General features: G+C 50.7%; 1 protein-coding gene across 1 annotated transcript in view; it reads left to right on the top strand.

Annotated features, from left to right (window-relative positions):
- The first annotated feature begins 492 nt into the window (after positions 1 to 492).
- The window catches only part of Gabbr2 (gamma-aminobutyric acid type B receptor subunit 2), a 353,724-nt gene continuing 335,879 nt past the window's right edge, over positions 493 to 18,337 (top strand). The window contains exon 1 of the mRNA XM_036177907.1: positions 493 to 1,024. Coding sequence (XP_036033800.1) covers positions 704 to 1,024 — 321 coding nt within the window. The 5' untranslated portion in view covers positions 493 to 703. The remainder of the gene's footprint in view (positions 1,025 to 18,337) is intronic.

Here is an 18,337-nt window from a genome sequence, read left to right as displayed (position 1 = left end):
TACAGGAAGCGCAGGGCGAGGCGGCCGCGTCCCCCGCGCGTGGCAGCTCCCGGTCGCGATTCCCGAGACCGCGGTGCTCCGGAGCTCAGGTTCCCCAGAGGGGTCAGTCGGCCGCGGCGGGGCGGCTCGGCGCAGCGCCCGGGGGGCGAGTGTGCGTGTGCCGGGAGCACGGCCCTCCCCGAGGCCGCCGCAGCGCCGGCGCCTCCCCCTCCCCCGGCGCGCACGGCCCGTCCCTGTCCCCGGAGGCGGCCCGAGCCGCCGCTCAGCAGCCTCGCCTTCGCCTCGCTCGTCTCTCGCTATCGTCCCTCCCCCGACTGGGCTCCAGGGTCCGCCGGCCCGCGGCTCGGGGCAGGAGAGCGTTGCGATCGCGCACGGGGGCGGGAGGAGGCGGCCGGGTGCGGGGCGGCCGCGCTGTACAGAGGCGCGCGGAGACTCGGCCCCCTCGGCGCTCGCTCGCTCGCTCGCTCGCTCTCTGGCTCCCCGCCTCCCGCACTCCGCTCGCTCCCACCCCTTCCCGGCGTGATTGATCCGTCACGGGCGCCGCCGCCGCCGCGGCCGTTCTGAGCGAGCAGGAGCCGGAGCCGAGCCGGGGCCCGTGCCGGCGCCATTGCGCGGGAGCCGCGGGCAGAGCTCGGCGCCGGGCGGCGGGCCGGGCCAGGCCATGCGGGCCGAGTGAGCTGGCGCCCGCAGCCCGCGGCGCGGCATGGCTTCCCCGCCGAGCTCCGGGCAGCTCCGGCCGCCGCCGCCGCCGCCGCCGCCGCCCGCGCGCCTGCTGCTGCCCCTGCTGCTGTCGCTGTTGCTGTCGTTGGCGCCCGGGGCCTGGGGCTGGACGAGGGGCGCCCCCCGGCCGCCGCCCAGCAGCCCGCCGCTCTCCATCATGGGCCTCATGCCGCTCACCAAGGAGGTGGCCAAGGGCAGCATCGGGCGCGGCGTGCTCCCCGCCGTGGAGCTAGCCATCGAGCAGATCCGCAACGAGTCACTTCTGCGCCCCTACTTCCTGGACCTGCGACTCTATGACACCGAGGTGAGTGTCCGGTTGCCCGTACCGTCAGCGCTGGGGGCAGTGAGGAAGGGGCAGAGCCGCGATTGTCTGATCCTCGCTGGCCCAAGGCACCTCGGGCTGTGCCCACTAGGGTCCCACTGGGTTTGGTGGGTGCAGGTGGGACCCTGATCTGTGAGAACCTTCCACCCCTGGGAGTGTGTGTGGGTGTGTATAGAATGGGGTCTTCTTTGGTCAGAGGAGGAGTACAGACCGTAGAGACTGGACCCCCAAAGGCCTGTGGTGGTTGTCCCTGTCCAGATGCCGTTCCTAGGGTCGTGGGGTGCCATGTGGAAAGAACAGGCGCATTGACTATAAACTGGGCCAACCACAGCTGGACCGGCTATGGGGCCTGTTTCCAGACCCTAAGAAAGCCAAGACACTCTTTAAGGTCCAAATGGCAATGGGACCCTAGGGGCCGGCTCCTGGCAGGACTGGTCGTGTGGTGCGCGTCTGCAGCTCAGAGCTCGCGCGCCACGGGCAGTCTTGGGGCCAAGGGCTCTGCAGCGCTGCTGCCTAGATCTGCCCAGCGCTAGCCGTAGCTCGAGCGGTTTGGGGAGACTCTTCCCCCCTCCCCGCCTCAGGTTAGTTGCTCATAGAGTGGTCGGACAGTCTTGCCCGGGACTCGACTGCGCTGCCACTTTTATTTGGCAGCTGCAAGCACGGCAGAGAAGGTGTACACTTGAGGCGTCCAAGTCGTGGAAGCCTTGACTTGGAGTGTAGCAGAGGGTTCCCCTCCGGTCTCCTCTGATCAGAGCTGGAGAACCAAATCATTTCCATTCCAAGGCTCCTTCTCACTCCCCCTGTGTAGGTTTCCAAAAAGCCTTAGCCTAGACCTTCACTGCCCACCCTGAGACTAGGACGCAGAGAGGGCCTGGAGGAGCAAGGGCGGTTTTGCGAGTTTTTCCGGACCCAGAGAGCCCTTACTCTCCGGTCGCAGCCTCGGGAGATGCGGCCTGAAGGGGGCAGTGATTTCCTTTACCATGAGCTCGGTTGGCGCCTCTTGCATTGCCCAGCACTGCTAAGGTGCAGCTCTTGACCCTGGCTTCCCGGGCTCCCCCAGCATGCCTCTGCTGGAGCCCCGGGACAGACACCTCAGGGAAGGAGCATCCCGCTGTGTGGTGTAGCCCGGGCTTGGCTTCTTCCCCGGCCTGACCCTTTTTTTATAATCCCGGGAAAAGAGCAGAATGTAGATTGTATCTCGTTCCCCACCTCCCCCGCTTCACTGAAGAAGCAGCCTGCTGCTCTGCTCTGTAAATAAAAGGTGAAGGAATCGGTGGCAGTTGGTGGCAGTGAGCGCAGGTTGCTACAGGCGGAGAGGCGTCCTCTGCCTCGGGAAGAGGCACGCTGGGTGGCTGTACACGGCTAACCGTGTGTGAAATCACTTTCGAATGACGTTCCTGGCGCCCTCATTTTTTTTTTTCCTGAGCGTTTCAACTTCTTTAGGGGTACTGGTCTGACACACTCAAATCGAGAGCGCTATTCATTTATTCAGAGGCATATCTTGGCACCCTTTCCTGTGGCTTCCACACACATTCTGGAAGGGACAAGGAAAGGCCGGTTCTTTGAAGACAAAAATATTTGTAGACAGGGCAGCTCTGCCTGCATCATGACTATGTCTTGTAGAATGTTTCAAAAGGCTTCCTGAGAAGTCTCCTATTCGTCCACTCGTGGTAGCAGAGGGACGGGTGCTTGGTTGCAGGATGTCGGCCAAAGCTTTCATATTTTATTTTATTTTATTTTCAAGTGCATGTTGGTGGCTTTCAGAGTGAGATGGCCCAAAGTCAAGTGAATGAGGCAAGGATGCTTCAGTTGGTGGGAGCATTTAGGAGACAACAGGAGAGGAGCATGGTGACAATTTCAGCGTAGTGTCAACTGGGCCTGACTTGGGGCTTTAGGGGTGAACACTCAGAGATAGGTTATTCCCATTCCTATCCTGCCCACCCGTGACCTTGAACCAGGCACCTAATCTCTAATCTCTCTAAATGAAGGTGTCCATATCTCAACATCCTCTGTCCGGTGGCGACTGGGGTTGACAGAGAGGTGCTGGCAGGCTCCACTCTGCCAGTGCTGTCTGGCATGCCGTAAGCACTCAATAAATGACTCTGCCTCCCTTCCTGCACTTTCATCTGATGTGGATCCACGAGTAAGACTCTGTGGCTTTAGGTGGGATAACTCAGCCACTGCTGAAATATTAAGAGTGCGTCTTTCTCCTGCCTGGTTTTACAATCTCTAAGAGAGTCAGGGAGGTTACCATGAGAAAAGGGAATTCTGGCTGACAGTCAATATATCATCTCTTGCACGAGGTATCACATTTGGGAGAGTGCCCAAGGGCTATAATTACTTTTTTTCCCCCCAAGTAAGCTTGCCTTTAAAATTTTTTTCTGAGCCAGAGTGAAGGAAAATCAGTGTGAGAATTTGGAGTGGACCCAGGGCAATCTGAAAGGTGTTTGACACTTCAGAGTGAGCAATGGCTGTTGGTGGACTATGAGAGTTGCCTCCTCACTTGCTGGCCTGTCATTTATTGTTAGAAGACTGGAATGCAGGATGGGTGTGCCTGGCTTTGTTGATGTTTGATGTCAGTCAATGGCCTCAGTGGCCAATGACTAAAGGAAGCCAGGATGGACCTTGGTCCACACCGCCTGTAAAAAAGGATGAAGGCCAGGCATAAGTTTTCTGATCTCACAGGCCGGCCTGCCTCCTGCGTGTGTTTATGTTGGTTGTGTCTCTCTTGTAATGAAAAAAACAGAACTTTCTGTTTTCCTTTTTGCAATACTAGAGATTGAACCCAGTAGCCAAAGGCTTTACCATTGAACTATATCCTCAGCTCTCTTTCTACATTTTAATTTTGAGATAGAGTCTCCATAAGCTGTCCAAGCTGGTCTTGAATTCACTCTGTAGCCCAGACAGGCCTTGACCTTGTACCAGCATCTCTGTAACTGGTATTCCAAGCCCAGCTGAAAACTTTCAAGGCTTCTGTCAGTGCCATGGTCGTGTAACAATGAGGCATCACAACAGATCATAGGACTGTCGGGCTTCTGCTTCTTTGGTGTGGCATTGAATCACTTCAGCAAACACTTGTTTATGGGTTCCAGGAGGACTTGCATAATAAAAACACAAGCAAGGCACTGAACAGGTAGACAAGAGGAAGCACCAGAAGCTCTGTGGAGGCTTCGAAACCCACACCTTAAGATACAGCTGGGTGTAGCATTTGGAATATTGGATTCTTTGCTCTGAAAGCAGTCTAGATACAAAAATGAACTTAGTGGATTACACTACTTATATTTTTGATTAAAAGAATCTGAGTTCTTTGGTAGCCACATTAGTAAAAGAAAGTAATAGTCAAGGAGTATGCCTAAAAATAATGGCTGTGGATCTGATCTAATTAGTGCTCATTTGAGAAAAATTGACAGATATAGAAAAGCATAAAGAAAATAATTGCCCATAATCCATCTTTACAAAAATTATTGCATTTAATAAGTAGGATTATTTATTCCAGTTGCCAGTGTTTACTGTGTTATGTACCTGAGATTCTACTCCATGTGCATTTTAATATTTTCTTTTTTTCAGCTAACATTAGATTATGTGCATTTCACATGTCTTCAAATCGACTTTGTAAATATGATTTTTAGTGGCTGTGTATTATTCTGCCCCATGAACACAAATTCATCATTTCCCTGCCATTGAATTTGTTTTCTGACTTGTTACTATTAAACAACAACAACAACAACTGTAATAGAACAAAGTAAAGTTCTGGAAATCAAAGACACATAACCTAGCTAGCAGCTAGCTCTCAGGAAGCTCACGCTGATGATGCAGGGATCCAGCTTAGAAAGCCCAACACAAATGATTGAAGAGCATGTCTTTTTCTTGAGCAGGTTTGCTAGCTACCTACTCTCTTATGTGCTGTACTTGTTTTTTAATGTGTGGAATAGTGCACATGTAGAAATCAGAGGATTACTTAAGAGACTCATTTACCTTCTTCTACCGTGTGGGTCCTGGAGATTGAGCTCAGGTCACCAGGCTTTGTGACAAGTATCTCTTTCCTCTCAGCCATATCCCTGGTCCCTGCTTTGTGTTTTATGAGGGATTCAAACAGCTGAAAGCTGTCTGTGTTCCTCAGGAGGCTGAGCTCAGCTCAGCAGGTGTGTGCTTACGGAAAGGTGTGAGCCAAAGCTTTAGCTTGAGAGTAGTGACCAGCAGATAGAGGGCAGAGCAAGAGAATCTTCGACACCTTTAGCTCAGGATAGAATATGAGAGTGGAGATGCCTTCACAACTGAGCGTCATACTACAAATTCAGGAATTGAGTTTCCCAAAGACTGAATGTTAATAGTATGTGAGTTCTATGAATGCAGCTGTTAATAAAAATGAAAACAGATAGGTATGAGCCTGATGACACAGGCTATAATCCCAGATACTCAAGAGCACGTGGCAGGAAGATCATACGTTCAAGGCCTGCTTGGGATACAGAATGAATTACAGACCAGCCTGGACAGCTTAGTGAAAACTTGTCTCAAAATAAGTGTTTTCCCAGCATGTGTTAGGCTCTGGGTTCAATTCTACTTGGGGAGGGAGGGATGAACTGAGTTGTTTTAGGTTAGGCTCACATTGAACTGCTGTAGTCCCATGGACCAGCCTTTAGGAAATGCCAGCCTTAGGACTTTCATTGTAGAAACCCAAATTCTAGTGGTTCTTATCACTGAGCAACACCTGGAGTGAGCTGTGTTCAGGTACGTCTGTATCCAGAGGCACAGCGAGATCTTTAAAATGCCCTTCTTCTCTGGGTCTTGGCTCTGATTCCTTGCTAGTTCACAGTGAGGCATGCTGAACTGAGTGGTGGCAGATGGCCTCACACAACTGCAGCTTTGCACCCTCTCAGGAAATCCAGCATGAATAATAGTGTCTTCCCAACACTCCAACATAGGTTCTAGGCTCATATCATTGGCACAAATTGGGTCATGAGTTTATCCCCTAGCCAATCACATGGCATTGATGTGCCAGGCCTGTGCCATGTACCGACCTGTCATGAAATCAGAGAGAGAAAGATGAGGTCAGCTGCACCCAATCTCAGGAATATTGAGTGGAGAGGAATTTGGACCTACTAGGAAATCAGAGACTGATAAAGGGGTGTGGATGTCAGGAGGGTCAGATGGTGGTATCCACATATGTTCTTGGCAGCTCTGTCTCTCATAGAAAACAGGCAGGGATGGGACAGAGGTCAGGTTGGTGACCTCCTTCTGCTCCTGCACCTGTGGGCTCATGGGAAATGCAAAACCGACAAAAGAGGCAACAGACTTAACAGTACTGAGGAAAAACAATCATGGGTGTGCTTGGAGAGACTTCTGGCGGAGGGCTTGGATGTGGTGACTATAACACAGACACAGAGAGCAGAGGCATAGGGGAAGTGAAGGTCGGGCCCAGGGAAGATTCCCAAGGTTAAAGGATGGAGGCAGCAAGGTGTGAGATGTGGTACCCGAGGCCAGGCCTTATGGGAAGAAAGGCAGCCGGGGGTGGGAGGTGGGGGTGCCGCCTTGAAGAAGGTTGGGCTGTGAGGAGCTGGGCTTTTGTGATCTGGTAGGAAAGCAGAGGCTGACTGGCTGGAGTAAGCCTGGAGACCTGGAAATTGTTGTATCGTAGGAGAAACGCCGGGCCTCAACTGGGATGGAGAGGCAGAGGCAGACGGAGGAGTGAGGAAAAGTGTGGCATGGTGCCAGCTGGACAAGAGAGGAAAGTGACCCCGAGGAACATATGTTCTTGACAACTCTGTCCCTGATAGAAGACAGGCAAGGAAGGGACAGAGGTCAGGCTGGTGTCCTCACTCTGCCTCCACACCTCCCTCTCTCTCTCACTTGATACCTGTTGAGTGAAGCTAGGCTCCTGGTCAGGAGATTGGGGTCTGCATGCTACTCACCTGCTCGGAGACCTGGCAAGCCAGCTGGCCCGTTTCTTTACTTATCAGATGCATAAGGAGCCAGCGAGAGGGTTGCACATCAGCCAAGTCTATGCTCAGGATGTAGAGAGGGCTGCCATTTTGTTGTTGTCATATTATTACGACAGTGTTAGTTTTGCACAGTGTGAACATCATTATGCTGACCACATAGAGCTGCTTGGAGGAAGAAATAAGATACATATGGAAGCTTCAAACACGATGTAAACACAAGGCACTGTTTTCTGACATCGTTGCTGGGAAGGGTGTTGGGGACAGAGGGTGCAGACACTGAAGACTTCATCGGGTTCACTTTCCGGCACAGCTCTTGTTTTCTCTCATGTGACAGTCATGCTGGTGTCCTCCCCCCTCACCCCCCTACCCCCGCCGGCTGTAGCTGCCTGCAGGCAGGGCCAGTCTGATTCTTGGGGGCTGGCAGAGCTAGGCATGCTGGGGGCCCGAGTGAGTGGTTGCTGAACTCAACTGTACCTGGATGAGTTGGTGTCTTGTGGGATGGTCTGCCTGGACTACCTCCCCGGGGGCTCCTATCTTCTCATGTCAGGGCGTGGGCGACTTGAATCAGAGTGACCTTTGCTACTAAGTTGGTTCTGTCTTTTGTAATTCCCACCGGTACCAATTCCTGAATCCCCATCCCCCAAATGGGGCAATGCCCTCACCATACTCATCCTCCACCAATTCCTCAGTCTGGACAGGCACCCACAGACGCACCTTCTTTGTCCCCAAATTCCTTTAGAAAAGGGATGAGAGGGAGTGGTAAATTTGTTTGGTGCAGGTTTAATGTTGAGCTAGAGTTTCATGGGCCTTTGACACTTTGTCTTTAAAGGGGCTTCTTCATGCATTTGGCCCTCCTTATTGACAGGCACAGAGAATACATTATCCCACACAGAGACCCAAGATCCCAGCAGGGTACTTAGGAGAGGGATGTCCAAGATAACCAATGGGAACAGTGCTGCTGAACCAATATGTACTCAGGAAGTATGTCTCCTGTTAGGGTAGGCAGGGTGGTACTGCAGGAACAAATGAGTCCTGGAATCCCCATTGAATATTTAATTCCAAGTCCTGTGTGTCAGAGGCCCTTCTTGTTGACTCTCATCCAAGAAGCAACATAAGGGATACAGGCTGTTTTCACGCTGTGTCAAGAAAAACCCTCAGGAAGGCATTGTGTGCGCTGGTATCTCATAGGTGAATTGTGTTTTAATCGCCTTCACTTGCAAGTAGCATGTATGATTTCTGGTCCTTTATTTTTGACCAGAAATAGTTACTGCCCTCCCCCTCATTGTAAAGAAATTTGAGAAATATAGAGGAGCACATGGATGTCATGGACATTTGCCATTTGAGTTTTATTCAGGAGGATGATGGCAAGGGGTAATCTGTAGGTGTCAGAAATATCAGGTTATACCTGTGAGAGATGAAAGAATAGGCTCTGAGACAAGGATAGAATAGAGGGGGCACAGATGGCGAGCCTGGCCAAAGTACATAATGTGCTTGATTTGAGATGTCTTTAGAAGCATCTCACTCTGTCCAGTGAACATATACTAATAAAAGAATGAAGGCTCAGACCATGGCGCTGTTCCCATACCTATGGAAAGAGGAGGCACGGAAGGACAGTTGAGTGGGAGGAGCTACAGACTCTGGAACCACTCTTAGAAGTCTTGGGCAGACCACTGGGGAGCTCTGGAGCTAAGGCTGTCCACTTCAGATGGGAGTTCCATGCTGGACCTCTAGAACCTTCTCAGGAGGTTGCATGCTGACCTTGGGTTCTTGCAGCGCACCTAGCTGGCCACTACAACGAGGTCTATTCCTGCCTTGGTGTCTTGATGCCACACCCAGTTGATGGGGAGAAACTCTTTCCATCAGGTTCTGGGTGAGGCTCTGTGATATAGTCCTCAGTGAGAAGCAGGTACTGCCCTTGGGAGCTTGCTGTATAACAGGCCTAAGCCACAATCACATGTGATCCACCCACAACAGCCTGCAGAGGCTACAGTGAAACACCTTCCCCTGCTCAGCAGTTCCCAGCTTGTCTGAGAATGGAACCTGACTTCTCATATCTCAGTGTTTTGGTTCCAGGAAGGTGAGAGCGTGAACAGACAGAGCTGCCCAAGAAGCACACACCTTGCCTTTGCTACTCTGTTTTTGTCTTCCTTGTTGTTATATACCAACAGGCCAGGCAGGGAGGTTGGGGGAAATGCCTTCCTCTGGGTATCTGGCTGTCTAGGGATGCATGGGTATACCAGTCTGAGAATATAGGAGGGGGAGTCCTAGAGAGGGCCAATGAGCTGAGTCTGGCTGTACTGTCAGTGGCTGACCTTGTTAACAAGTCCTCTCTACTATCTATGACCTGCAGCTTGGACTGAGCCTCTCTAAACCATCTTAGCACCAAAAGCTCCACATTTCCCCCAGGTGCCATCTCAGGCCTAGGTCTACAGAACAGGAGCTCCAAACATATCCATGGAACAAGCAAACTGCTTCCACATGCCTGATTCCAGCTCTTTGGTTCTAGGTTTCATGAGTGCCGGTGTAGTAAGTTGGTGATGAGCTATATGTGCCATGCATTGGGGAGAGCTTCCCGATCATTCTTTACACATTCTTCAGAGGTCATGGAGAGAGGAAAGGGCATATGTTGGGTGTTCCAACAGGGGATGACTTGCCAAGCTGATACCACCCTCCTTTTCCCTGAAGAACACATATAGCATCCTGTAACCCACAGCCCAACCTAGGTGGGGAATCTGCCTGGGTTCTAGAGAAGTTCTTTGGTCTCAGTTTATTGAAACAATACTTCAAAGAAGACTTAGGAGCTGGGTTCTGATACCTTGTGCACACTTTCAGAGACCACACTGAGCCAGTGGAGGTGGGGCTGGGCTCTGGTCCCAGAAGACACTGTAGGAATGAAGCCAAGTCATCTGTCTGGGTGAGTCAGGTGGTCTTGTGCCAAGCCTGGGCACCCCCTGAATAGCAAGACTTCTTCCAGGCGCCAAGCTTCTGCTCTATACATCTGCGTGGTCAGTACTGACTCAGGAACTGAGGGAACAGGTTTAGAAAGCCATCGTGTCTCCCTGATGCTAGTGACAGATCTGGACCCCATTAAATAAGCAAACAAGAGTCGATTAGTTATGAGATGATTTTGAATCAGAAAATTTTTGCCTAAGCAAAAGGTGTGATCACTGTGATGCCTTTTGGACAGACTGGGGGTTTGTTTTGCCAATTTTTATTTTCCTGTTCCTTTTTAATGTGCTGTGCTCTGAACAATGAAGTGTCATTGTTGCCTGGAAAATTAGTAGATCAGGTGGAGAGTAAGTGGAGTGATCTATCTTCATAGGTGCCGAGGGGTGCCAGTTGCTGGCTAACGCGAGACCCCTTCTCCTGCCATTTAGCAAGCATCTCATGGGTCAGGGTTCTGATGGAATCTAGCCAGCAGAGCTCTGGGGAGTCATGCATTATGGCTGTTCCTGTGCAGTGGGGTCAGGAAGGGCACAGAGGAAATGATATTTTCACACGCTGCTCAAGATCCACTTGACTTGGTTCAGAGGGAGCCGATTCTGAAAGCAGCAGCCACACTTATAACAATCATCGCTGTATCATCCAAAGACGTAGAGCTTCTGTGCGAAGGCCCAGAATGGCTTCCAGGACCTGATGTCTCACTCTATGGCAGGTGTGCAGAGCCCACAATGATGGCCACGATTGGAGGATGCCTTGACTTGGATGGGAGAACTGGCTCCAGTCTCCCTAATGTAAACTAGGGCCCAGTGGACCCCTCTGGATCCTTGAAGGACTCTGGGAATTTTAGCAAGGTTAAGGAAGCCCTCACTCATAGAGCTTCTAATGTCAGCGTCACAAACCAAGGACAGGGAAGTGGGGAGATGTAATTGCAAGCGGGGAGATGGGAGAGCAGGGCGAGGAGAACACCCCTTTTCCTTGCACCTGTTGGGACCATGGCGAGTGCTGCGTGTCACTCATTGAGCTCCCAGTCTCACGAGGAGAGGGCTGTTCCTCCTCACATTTCACAGATGAGATGAGCAAGGTGAAGAGACTTGCTTCGTGCAGTCAACCCAAAAGGAGCTGAGACTTGTGCCGTGCACAGAGGTCCGCATAGATCATCCCGTGTCATCATGCAGTTGTTCCCCACACCCAACAAGATCGGTATCTTGGTTTTCCCACATGATAGGTTGTTTTCCTGGTGAATTTTATCCACAACTGCTTGTTCTCCCTCTAGTTCAGCCCGCTTCTCTCTCCCACCAGCCCACTCAGCCACACGCCCCCAGCTTCGCACTCTGGGCTCCCTCTGAGTCTATCTGTCTACACACCTGGTTCACATGCATCCCCTCTCGGTTCCTTTGCACCTGGAGCACGTGGCTCTTAGGGGAACTTGTCACCTCCTGTTGTGTTTACTTTGGTGTCCGTATGTGTGTGTCCCCTGTTAGACTCAGAACATCTCCGGGGCAACAGTTACACCTCCTATATATAACCAGGATCACTTTCCTAACTACAGCTAGGCCCAAGGCCTGGGTGAGGATGGGGCATGCATAGATGGACCAGAAACAGCTGGTCCTTAGAAGGTGCACGGAGGAGGTGAGCCTTGTACATGAGAAGGGACCAGTGCTGTCCCTTACTGTTCTCTACACCCCAGCATCAGCACCACTGCTTACACGGGTTCCCTGCTTTATTACCCTGAAGGGATGCACTGTTGTTCTGGGACTAGCAGCAGGACTTCCCCATGGCCTCGGAGGTCCTCCAGGGTCAGCCCTATCAACTCCCAGAACCAATGCAGAGCACCCTCCCCATCTTCCTCCGGTTCAGCCGTGTGGTCCTTTGTGCCTCTTGAGTGAACATGCTCACCCTTGCACAGGGCCTTTGCCCATGCTGCTGTTGTCAGCCATGCCTTGGCCACCTTCCTTCCTCCACTGGGAACTAGCTTGAACGTGTTTCCTCTGTTCTGACTTAGAAAGACTCATCATGACTCTTCTAAGAACTGTGGCTTTTCCTTTCCAGTGCTTGTACAGTTGCCATTTGACATTTATTGGATTAGTTAATCAATGGTGGTTTGTTTTTGTTCTTCCAGAGGGTGAGAACTGGTCTGTTTTAGCTCCCTAGAGTGTCCAGCATAGTTTCTAGCCCGTGAAAAATACTCAGTGAGCCAGGCGGTGGTGGCACATGCCTTTAATCCCAGCACTTGGGAGGCAGAGGCAGGCGGATCTCTGCGAGTTCAAGGCCAGTCTGGTCTACAGAGAGAGATCTAGGACAGGCAGGGCTGTTACACAGAGAAACCTTGCCTGGGAGTGGGGGGAGATACTCAGTAACTACTTGTAGAATGAATGAGGGCCAGCTAAAGGATTGGAAGCCAATTAAGAAGTTTATAATGGCTTGCCAGTGTGTGGGCTGCAGGGGGAGAGCTGGCCAGTGTGGGGAGTTATTCAGAGTCAGGCAACCTGTGTATATGCACTGCTTGGTCCCTGAGCCTCTGTGTTCTGTCTGTGAAATGGGGATGAAATGCTCAGAATCATTGTCAGGGTTGGCAGAGACCCTTCACTGAAGCATCGAGCGTAGGAGCCTACATCCCAGAGCCGGCCACTAACTTAAATGTGAGCAATTGATTATAGTGCATATGAAAATGTAAGCTGTTGGAATTGCAAAGAAATTAGTTCCCCTTAGTGAAGATGTGTTTGAGACTAGTGGGGAGGCTGTAACCTGGGTCTGAACGTTATGGTTGGAGGTATTTCTGGTTGAAATTGCTGGAGGGATTCTGGAAGCTCAGTGATGACTCCTGCCTGGTCTTGGAGTCTGTCATCTCCAGTGAGGTCCCTATACCTCTGTCTTAAGAGGCTTGTTGCTGTCTGTGACTCCCCTCTCCCCTAGCTGAGAGCTTGCCCAGTCCACAAAGGCAGGCCTGGCACCTATTTTTCCACCTGAGGGATCCCAGCACCCAGGTCCCAGCCTGCTGGTGGCCAGGGACATTTGTGTGTGACTGAAGCCTCTGATTGGGCACCTAAAATGGCCCTTGGCACATTGTTGGTGCTGAGCAAATGTGTTCTGCATAAGTAGTGTTAAATACATTGTTAAAGTAACACCTTGGGGTAAAATCACAACTGAACCTGCTAATGGAGAAGGTGTTAGGAGGTGCTCACTGAGGAGCTGAGTGCTGGATCTGAGGCCAGAGAGAGAGAATCTGCTGTCCTGACTGAGGAAGATACATTTCTTTAGCATCCAGAGGCAAAGCATTTAGGTCAGAAGCAGGGTAGTTCAGTGGATGGTGCTCTGGATGTGCTGTGAGTCACCTCAGCCATTGTTCTCTGGTGACAGTCTTGAACTAGTCACTGGACTTCTCTATGCTTTGAGTCCATCATCTATAAAGGGAAATAGTTATGCTGTGCCTAGTTCTTCATGGAGTTCATGTAGAGGAGAGAGGTGGGGGTGAGGACGAAGACCATCACACCTGCAATCCTAGCTCTTAGCAGGTTGAGGCAGGAGGATGTCAGGAGTTTGAAGTCAGTGTGGGCTACAGAGTGAGACTCTGTCCCCATCAAAACAACACAATTGAAAACAAACCAAAAATCTAAACAAGAAAGGCTTCACGGCTGGAGAGATGGCTAGGTGACTGCTTTTGCAAAGGACCCGGGTTTGTTTCCCATGTTACTCACGTGACAGCTCACTGCCAACTCCAGTTACCATGGATATGATGCCCTCTTCTGGGCACTGCACACAAGTGGTACATGTATTTACATGCAGGCAAAACATCCATATGCATGTTAAAGTAAAAACAATAAATAATTTGACTTATTTACTTGGTTTTTCGAGATAGAGATTCTCGGTGTAATCCTGGTTGTCCTTGAACTCTCTCTGTGGTCCAGGCTGGCCTCAGACTCAGAGCTCTGCCTGCCTCTGCCTCCCGAGTTCTGAGATGCATGCCTCACCAGGCCTGGCTGAATACTTTTTTAAAAAGGAAAAGCTTCAAAGAGTTGTAAGGAGTCATAGCTATAAGGTGTACCTGAATTATCTACAAAGACTGGTTGATTTGGCATTCCCTCAGAGTCACCAGGTTTTTTAAACATATTTTTCTTTTGTTCTGTTTGAGACAAGGCCTAGCCATATAGCCCTGGATGATCTATAACTTCCTATGTAGACCAGGCTAGCCTTAAACTTGCAGCAAGCTTCCTGTCTCTGTCATCTGAGTACTTGAATTGCAGATGTGTACCACCACACTCAACTTCCAACAACATCTTTATACAAGACACAGGGCTTACATGCCATTGGCTTCAATGCTTCCTCAAAATACGGCGCCATAGGAGCATATCACACAAAGAGAGGGAGATGAGGTTGGTAGAGTATTTTCTTTGAAGAGGCACATATAAGGGCTGTAAGTGCACAGAGAAGAGGTGACTCACAGCAGGTGACCTGTGAGCTGGCCTGGAAGAACAGCAGGCAGAGACCTATTTGAGGAAAGAACTAGTGAGCCAAGGTCAGGAGGAAGGACTTTGGGGGACTAATGTGAGGGCCATTCCGATGTGGCTGCACCTAGTGACAAGCTGTGGAAAAGACCTAGAAAGCCATTATCCTTGGGCCACGGACCTCGAAAGCACACTTTTAATCAGTCAGGGCTCACCTAGGGCTTCCTCAGTGTCCTGGTTTCTAGGCAGTGTTGGCAGCAAAGAGGCTTCCTACTAAGACACACACCTTCAAGTCACCTGGAAGCTGAGCAAGTAGCCTTCAGGAGCATTACAGAGCTGAGGGTGCAGCGGACAAAGGATGGGTTAGACAGAGTTGGGGTTTGGCCCAGGCTCTAGCCACTATGTTTGTGAACAGGCCCTGTGACTTGCAAACTCCATAACTTACTCAGCCTGCTTCTCTATCTAACAGCAGGGGAATGAATGATTATTGAGAGAGTAGGAGCTGGATCCAGGCACAACCAGCCATGCCTGGAAATACTGAATGGGTGCAGGACCAGCCTTGTTTGAGACAGAGAGAGTCTGCCAGGGGACCATTCTAATTTGAACAATGGAAAGATGACTCAGGGCCTGAAGAGGGCCCAGGAGTGATGTTAAGCTTACTCGAATTTGGGTCTGTAGGTGGACAGAATGGAGGCAGTGAGCTTCACGCTCCTCTTAATGGCTTTCTTGATGAAGGAAGCAGGGGAGCGTGGCCCAGGCTGGAGTAAATGTGGACAAAAGCCACAAGAAGACAGGTTGCCAGGCCTGGCTGTGAGTCTGAAGGCAGAGGCTGGCGTTGACTTCCGGGATGATTACTCCTCCTGTCGGGCTGGTGGGCGGCCAGGCTGGCATCAGGGACGGGGAGGGAGCCACACACTGCGCCTGTCCCCAGCATGGGTGTGGTGGGAGATGTGTGCAGGATCTTCCATTCCTACAGCACCTCTGTGGGAGCAGAGCCTGGGCTCAGAGGCAGCAGAGCCACTGGGGCCCCGCTGTCATTTTGGATTCTTGTGATTAATCAGCCGGCCTGGGAAGGATGGAGCCCTGGCTTCCCAGCTGGGACAACGGATGGTTTTGCCTTTGAGGACGGCCAGGTTCCAGCCCTGTTACAGCCTGCCTCAGATTACTTCTTCTCTGGGCAGAGAATGATGAGCCATTTGGAAAATGCATTTGGAAGGAAGAGATTCTGAGCCGAGCAATATAGTGGTTCTCACACGGCACTGATAAAGAAGTTGATGGATAGAGACTAAATTGGATTTTTACCAAAGAAGACTCAGTGCTGGGTGTTTAGAGAAAGAGAGTTGTAATGGCTGAGGGGAGCTGGAGGGAAGTGGGGGCTGTGTTCAGAATCCAGACCTGGGGCTGGGAACACGCAGTCCCATACTCTAATTTTGGTGGGTTTCTGCCTCAGTTTCCATAACTGTAAAAGGAAAAGGCAGTTTCTAGATGATTGTTTTTCCCAGCATTGGGAATGGACCGTAGACCTCATTCATGGTAGGCAAATATCTTCCCACTAGGCTATAGCCTCATATGACTTTAAGAACAAACAAAAAGCTTTTAAAAAGGTTGAGATCGGTCTCACCAAGCCGCACAAATTGGCTGTGACTTTGTGATCCTTCTGTCTTACCGTCCCAAGTAGCTGGGATTTCAGGCCCTCACTGCCATGCCTAACTCCAGGTTATCTCTTGCTTCACTGGGGTAACAACCCCAAAAGCCTTTCACAACCAAAGCCTCAACCATTGCTCTGAGAGCCCTGCTGCAGCAGCACCCACCCCTATGAGAGACAGGGACCCTGCAAGCCACAGGAGAAACGGTACAGTGGAGATTAGGGGGGCTAAGTAGGTCTCATTTCAGTTTTAAGAAGAAATAGGGCAGGAGATGTCAAGATTGAGCCATCTATTCTTGTTTTTAAGTCGAAATTTACTTTTTAGGGAAGAAAATGGGCAGTTGGAGTCTTTCATCCATCAAAGGGATAAGTCAGCATAGATTCAAAGTCCAACAGAAGAAACAAATGCTGTATCCTGGGAAGGTTTCTGTGGGTGGCTCAGATGTATGAGAGGGCAGTTTAGCTGGGGTGGTAGTGCACACCTGTGATCCTGGCACTTAGGAGACTGAAATGAGATGCTGCTGAGCTCAAGGCCAGCCAGGTCTATTTCGAGAAGCCTTGTCTCAAAACAACAAGCAAACAAGGAAGTTGAGGACGGTAAGGTCTTTGGTGACTGACACTAACTGCATGGTGGTAGCCGATTGGTACCTGGAAGCCTAGCATCTTGAGTCTTGGAGTCGAGCTACCTTGGATCATGAAACTGGGGGAAATGACCCTGCCCCTCTGTAAATGCAGCAAGGGCTGTCTCTGGTACAGGTCTTCTTGCTTGAAGCCAAATACTATCCTCCAGACACCCGGGATATGGTAATCCCGGCAACTGTGACCAAGTATAGGAGTGGGCAGACCCTTGCCTGTGTGCCTTCCAGTCGTCTTAGTTACTCTCCAAGTCTTAGCCCCTGCTCCCACTCTGTAGACAGGAAATAGATTATTCTTACCACTTTCTCTGAAACTGGAGACGACATCAGCATCCAGCCCGCACCGGCCTCCTTCCCACCATGCTTTGCACACCCCATCAGCACCAATGCTCTTAGTGTTTGGTCACCCTGCTTGCCACATAGCCAGACAATGTTTATTTCTGGTACGTCATTCCCTACTGTCTGAAGAGGGTTGGCCATGCTCCCCTAGGCTGTTAGGAAACTTGACCATTTGTGAGTCCAACACTCATGCTCGGAGTGGGGACAGGACCTTCAAATGTGAAAGTGAGAATCCCTGGGATTCCTCTGAGTTCACAAAGAACAAGGTGTATAGAGCCGGCCTTGATTACTGCATTGAGCAAATGGCTAAATTGGGTAGGTCAGGAGAGTTGGGATCTAGGGACTATAAATTCTGTGAAGGTTATTTTACAAAAATCTCAGTGACTTTTCCACAAGATAGAGAAGATGGACCATTTAGGTGAACCTGCTGATTGTTGAAATCTCGGGGTCAGAAGATGTTAAACTGTAAAGTTTGCAGCAGTGGTTGTCTGTAAGGACTCTGAGTCCTGCCTGGACATTTAAGGTGTGTGTGTGTGTGTGTGTGTGTGTGTGTGTGTGTGTGTGTGTGTGTGTAGCCAGATTTTGCTACTAATGCTAAGCTAGAATGGTTAGCATTTCAGAATTCAGAGCTAGAAAACAGATTTCCTCTTGTTCCATGCACCTCATTTCTCCAGATTCTCTTCTCAGGGTGTGATACATTATCTACCACTTGGTCTCAGAAGCCAACATGTGAGGCAAGAAGAAGTCAATGAGCCTTAGAGGGCTGAGAAGAGTCTAAGCCCCTTGGGACTCTAAGAGGAACTCTTCCACTGACCTTGAAGGCCCTCCCCCTTCCCTTCTGCAAATGACTGGGAGACCACTATGCACCAGCACTAACTGATTCTGGTAGCATCAGGCATAGTCCTCACCCCTGGAGTGCACGGGCCAGTTCCTCCTGTACCATTCATGGAGAAGGTATCCAGGATCTATGGAATAGAGTCCCAGGATGTCTAGTTACCCTGAGATGGGCAGCTGTGGGGTCAGGAGCTGAAGGACTGTGTGTGAATCTTGAGCCATGTGCTGAGCAGTGACATACCCAGACAGTTTCTGGTCCTCTGACTGTCAGCTTCTCTTCTGAATGCTCTGCACCTGGGCCTTGACCTTTGGCATTTTCCCAAGAGTATTGCTAAGCCACTGTATGGAGGACCCTCACCCATCATAACTGGTCAGGTTCTTCCCCACCTTCTCAGGATGTCACTCACATCTCAGCTCACCAGAAGTAGAGGGAAGAAGGATCAGAGGTTCAAGGTCACTCTTGGCTGAGTTTAGACCCTGTATCAGAAGGGTGGAGAGATGGAGAAGGAGGAGAAAGA

The sequence above is a fragment of the Onychomys torridus genome, chromosome 2 (genome assembly GCF_903995425.1).
Source record: "Onychomys torridus chromosome 2, mOncTor1.1, whole genome shotgun sequence".
NCBI lineage: Eukaryota > Metazoa > Chordata > Mammalia > Rodentia > Cricetidae > Onychomys > Onychomys torridus.
The sequence above is the reverse complement of the archived record's forward strand: the minus strand, read 5'-3'. Positions and strand labels throughout refer to the sequence as shown.